Source organism: Diachasma alloeum, unplaced genomic scaffold (assembly GCF_001412515.2).
Source record: "Diachasma alloeum isolate Michigan unplaced genomic scaffold, Dall2.0 Dall_scaffold_00617, whole genome shotgun sequence".
Taxonomy (NCBI): domain Eukaryota; kingdom Metazoa; phylum Arthropoda; class Insecta; order Hymenoptera; family Braconidae; genus Diachasma; species Diachasma alloeum.
This window is the reverse complement of record NW_021680749.1, coordinates 217,290-222,528: the sequence shown is the minus strand read 5'-3', so window position 1 is coordinate 222,528 and position 5,239 is coordinate 217,290. Positions and strand designations below refer to the sequence as shown.

The window sequence follows — 5,239 nt, the reverse complement described above, 5'->3', positions numbered from 1 at the left end:
CTAAGTCAGATTGGGAGTCTAAAGCAAGCTCGTATTTTTGGTCTAAACCCATCTCTAATAAATACACTAAATTTGGAAATAAGTATGAGCCTCGGGCGCGTGAATTGTATGTTTTGAAGAAGCATGCAGATGTCCATCAGTTCGGTCTCTTAATTTCTCATCATAATCCTTAGCTTGGCTATAGTCCTGATGGTGTAGTTTTTAGGAAGCACATCCCTTCAGTATTAATCGAAATTAAGTGTAGTTATTATTTAACTGATTTGTCTGATGCATCGTTACTGAAATATTGCAAATGGTTGGAGTTGGTCGATAACAATATTAGCTTGAGACAAAAACACACGTATCAAGGTCAAATTCAATTGGGAATGGCTTTACTAAATTTGCCTGTTTGTCACTTAATAATTTATTGTCAAAAAGTGGATGATATCAAAGTTGTTACAGTGAAGTACAATGCACGATTTGTGAATGATTTACTTGCTAAATTGAAAGACGTGTATTTTACAAAAATGTTGCATGTTTTATGTAAAAAAAAGCAGTTCCAAGATTCGTATAAAAAATGATAATTTCGATTTCAAGTTACATAAATATTTTGTCATGTTATCTGATTTCAGTTATGTTTTTAAATAAATTTATCAACCTCCAAAATTGGTGTTCCTAAATTCGCTAACCCTGCACATACAATAACAATATCGTCAATACGAGAGCCTAAATTCCAAGGGATCTGATTCTGTAGGATCCCGAATTCTCTAATCCTTTGGTTCATTCGTTCTACGTGAACTGGAGCTGCAGCAATGAAGCGATTATAAGTAGCTTCCTCTGGAGAAAATTGCTTTTTCTTTTTTAAGAATGGTGGTATGTATAACTTAACGCCTCGTTTCATACAAATTTCCTCAATCTGAAAACCCTTATCTGTCATAACAGCATCATCCTTCTCTAGAAAATTAATAATGTTGCTCTGCTCGAATATCGTCTTGTCAGATGCTCGGCCTCCATATCCTTTGCTCAGGAATGTCAACATGCCCCCTGGAGTTATTCCTGTCATGAATTTAGCTGTGAAATTTGATTTATATTGTGAATATAGCTTGATCCTGCATTGTAAACGTTTCGGTCTTTGAATTTTAAATTCAGTACAGTCTACTATAACCACAGTGTCCTTGAAATATTCAAAACATTGTGGAATATTCCTTTGAATTTCGTCTTTAGGCACCCAGCGAATCACACATCGAAGTATTTGGGCTAGTTTTCGTAATGTGTCATGAAAAATGTATCGGCAGATCGATTCTTCAACACATCTAAACATAATAGATAGAGCAGAGAATGTCAAATCCAGTTTTAATTTCATTATAGTTAAAATAACACGATCCTTCAAACTCATTTTTCGAGTCCTACTTTCTGGATATAATTCAGACACTAATGATACGATTTTCGTGAGAATCGCATGTTTTCGAATACCACATATAACATTCAAGTGACGATCAGTTATTATGCACGATGTGAACGGTGTCAATATGTCCCCACTTTTAACTTGAACACTTTTATCTGTGAATTGTTTGAATGATGAAGTTTGTGAACTCTTATCTTCTTTTGCAGTATGTAAACTTTCAGATAAGGTTTGGGTTGATTCATGTCGGTGATTCGATGCTAGATCTTCTGTTGATTTTGCGTTTTACGCAATCTCTATTAATCCCTCCTCTACAAATCTATCATCGACGTCAGCTGTTGGCACACCATCAATACAATCTTCACTTCCACAAGACAAATTCAGAAAAACAGTCTCAAATTCCTCTACAGCTTCAAAATTATCCGACAATTTTCTTGCTACATTGGAAAATTCTCCTACATCCGTCACCTGTAACTAGATTTGTCTCAAATTTCAAGCAACAATTTTTTTACACATTGTTCAATTAAACATCAAAGTTCATTAGAAATAATTTTTCTCACATTGTGTGGAACATATAAAAATATGCATAGTTTTTTCTGCTGTGAACCAGCATATGTCAAATTTAACCCTCTTTTCATGGGCCATTAATCTAATTCTCTAATAACCAATTGATTTTAGAAGGAAATGACAAACGACAATTTTTGTAGCTGAATAAATTTTTAGAAAAAAACTCTCATCATTTCGTCATAGAATCACTCGTGCTTATGATCATTTTTGATAGATGATAAAATATGAAGAATCGACTGGGGAAGTTGTACCACCCGACTACACGATTGTTTTTGATAATTTTTTCATCCGCGAATATACTTCAAAATATTCAAACCTGAATCTTGGAGGGGTTTTCTTGAGTTCTACGAGAATGATCAGCTTCTTCCCTCTCATTATCACGATTGGTTATAATGTTCGTGGTGGGGGATATCTCACCAGCTTCTAAACCCTCATCATCGTGAGGCAAATTTCGACTCGGCACTGCATATGGATTTAATCTACATCGTTTACTCTCGAAATCTAGAATCATATCAAACACTATCAATAACTTCATCATGTACAGGACATTGATATGAATTCAGTAGCCAAGTGGAAAAGGGTAACGAGTCGATTTAGCTCTAATGAGTGAGTTTTGGAGTAGTATCTCAGAATCTAAGAGAGCAAAATTTTTATGTAGACTTTTTTGTAACTCTCATCCTGCTCTACAAAAAAGTTCTTTATCAAAATTTGGCTATCTCTCTTAGTTTCAGAGGTATTTCTCAAAAACTCAACTATTAGGGAACAAGTCGACTTGTTAATTTCTACCACTTCACTACTGAATTAATAAGAAGTATGTACTCCTATTAGGTTTTACTCAACTCCAACCATAAATCGGATAAAGCCACATACCTGGCAATGAAAAATCTTCTCGTCCGAAGTGCAAGCTGCAAACCCTTGTTGCTGTGGTTACTTTATCAATTTTGCATCGTGATTTCCATTCTTCGTAACGATCAATATCAATTTTTCCACCAGTATCCAACCTTTTAACAAAGAATCGATTGCTCTTTGGAAATCGATGATAACTCACTCCGTCAGAATTAGAAGATATCGATGTGCATCCTTTCACAGAACACTTGAATACTTTTTTATGAGCACCAGTCTTTTCATGACTCGGATTCATTTCCATTAAACCCATTAATATTCAATACAATATTGAAAATATCAAAATTGGGACAAAAAAAACATAACCTACAGTCAACGTACACGTGCATATATATATGTCAACAAAACCCCTTACGCCGCCATGTTTTTTAGTTGCCCAGAACCTCACGAGATATCGCACCCTTATCTAGCGTCTCCAATAGCCTCAATCAAGAGACAGATGTGATTGTTGAATCACCGAAGCATATGGGGTTTTTGGGATCAATAATTGATAAAAATTCAGAAAATTGTGAAGATCAGGCCAAGGGTGAAAATAAAAATGAAGAGCGGCATGAAACACGAGATCTGCCAAATTTTTCCACCTCAGCTACATCAGTACAGCCGCAGAGTATTGAAAAAGCCGAATCATCTAGTTCGCAAGACGATTCTGATATGCCTGACGATTATAGCGATGGAGAGGGGGTTCATTCGTCTGATGAGAAGTCTCTTGAAAGTAATGTCTGTATGGAAACCTCTGACAACAAGAATATTGACAAAGCAGCTCAAGGGCTCGCAAAGTTGCTGCCAAATCCGAGTGAGTTCTCAAACTTCAAAACTTTTTCTTTTGAAACTTGAATTTGTACGTGATTTTCGACGTTCAATATTTAATAGTATATTTCGTAACGAGTCCAAAAAAGTGTTTTTTGGCGAGTGGGAGGTTTATATCACGAGCCGAAGGCGAGTGAAAAATATTATTTTCACCACGCTGTGACGAAAAGTGCACTTTCCGGCACATTGTGATGAAAAATATNGAGTTCTCAAACTTCAAAATTTTTTCTTTTGAAACTTGAATTTGTACGTGATTTGCGACGTTAAATATTTAATAGTATATTTCGTAACGAGTCCAAAAAACACTTTTTTGCACTCGTTACGAAATATACTAATTTGCAGTTCCGAGAGGATGGGTAATGTGTCAAAAAATACTTCTGAAGGCATTGACGTACAATTGCGAAAAAACGAATAGTGCTAGAGGAAACGAAATGTTCACACCCCCACCACTGCCTGAAGAATTTTATAAGTCCGGTGAAGACAAGGTAAGAGGAGAGATTGATTAGAGAACAAATGACTTGTCCCATGTTTGCAATAGGAAATGAGCAAAGTCTTGTTTTTTTTATTGTAAAAGACCTTTTCTGAAGAAAAAATATCTGCAAAAATTTTTCTAAGTNAAGATTAAAAACTACCATTCTAAAGCAAATCATTTTTTAATTGGCACTTCACAGTTTTGATACCAATGGACCTTCGTTCAATACTTACTTAAGAATAAAGGGTTGGCAATTACAAAATTAATAATTAATATCTTAGAATTGGAAAATTGATTTAGCCATCCATCTATAATGAGATTAATTTTGATTGTTCGGTTAATTAATAATATTCAGGCCTTTGAATCCACAAACCCATGGCTTTGCCACGAATGATATTATTTTTAATATTTTAGGTTGAAATAGCTGAGAGGTGTGGATTTTATCTGAAAAAAAATCTCGTTACTTGTGTAGAAATTATGACTAAAGATGGAAACGGCTTCGATTGGAGGAGTGNAATCACCAACTATTGCAATTTATGTATGGCATATTCCAACAATTATCGACGAACGATCCAGCGTGTAATTTTTCATTTGACTGAAAATTTGATCACTTTTGNAATTTTGATTGTTCGGTTAATTAATAATATTCAGGCCTTTGAATCCACAAACCCATGGCTTTGCCACGAATGATATTATTTTTAATATTTTAGGTTGAAATAGCTGAGAGGTGTGGATTTTATCTGAAAAAAAATCTCGTTACTTATGTAGAAATGATGACTAAAGATGGAAACGGTTTCGATTGGAGGAGTGCTGTAACTATTGTATTGAACGAGGTGTATAAAGGAAGTTACTCGTTGGCTGATTACTGTGCCCTTGGTGCCCGAGGTGGAGGAAGGCGAGGAATTTGCAAAAGACTTTTTGCTGGATTGTATAGTAAGATTANTTGAAGTTTTTATTTTTTTCATTTTCTTAAAATGGAAAATTATGTTTGTTAGGTGCCACGTATTAAAATAATATAAAGATAGTTGTGACGTTCGGGGAAAAATTTAGAATGAAGAATAGGATTATTTTTAATTGAAATGTTAAATATGTTGGACGCCAGTCGATGG

The 5,239-nt window shown here is 34.8% G+C and overlaps 2 protein-coding genes across 2 annotated transcripts in view; one reads left to right on the top strand and one right to left on the bottom strand.

Moving 5' to 3' along the window:
* Positions 1-396: 396 nt before the first annotated feature.
* Positions 397-3,089, bottom strand: LOC107043698. Its single transcript, XM_015265281.2, has 3 exons — positions 2,819-3,089; positions 2,366-2,449; positions 397-1,539 (listed from the first exon to the last, which is right to left on the bottom strand). Exons 1-3 carry the CDS (start codon positions 3,087-3,089, stop codon positions 620-622), a joined length of 1,275 nt encoding a protein of 424 aa, XP_015120767.1. The 3' UTR covers positions 397-619.
* Positions 3,090-3,317: 228 nt separating this feature from the next.
* Positions 3,318-5,239, top strand: part of LOC107043699 — a 6,905-nt gene continuing 4,983 nt past the window's right edge. Inside the window, exons 1-2 of the mRNA XM_015265283.2 lie at positions 3,318-3,644; positions 4,001-4,143. Coding sequence (XP_015120769.1) covers positions 3,503-3,644; positions 4,001-4,143 — 285 coding nt within the window. The 5' untranslated portion in view covers positions 3,318-3,502. The remainder of the gene's footprint in view (positions 3,645-4,000; positions 4,144-5,239) is intronic.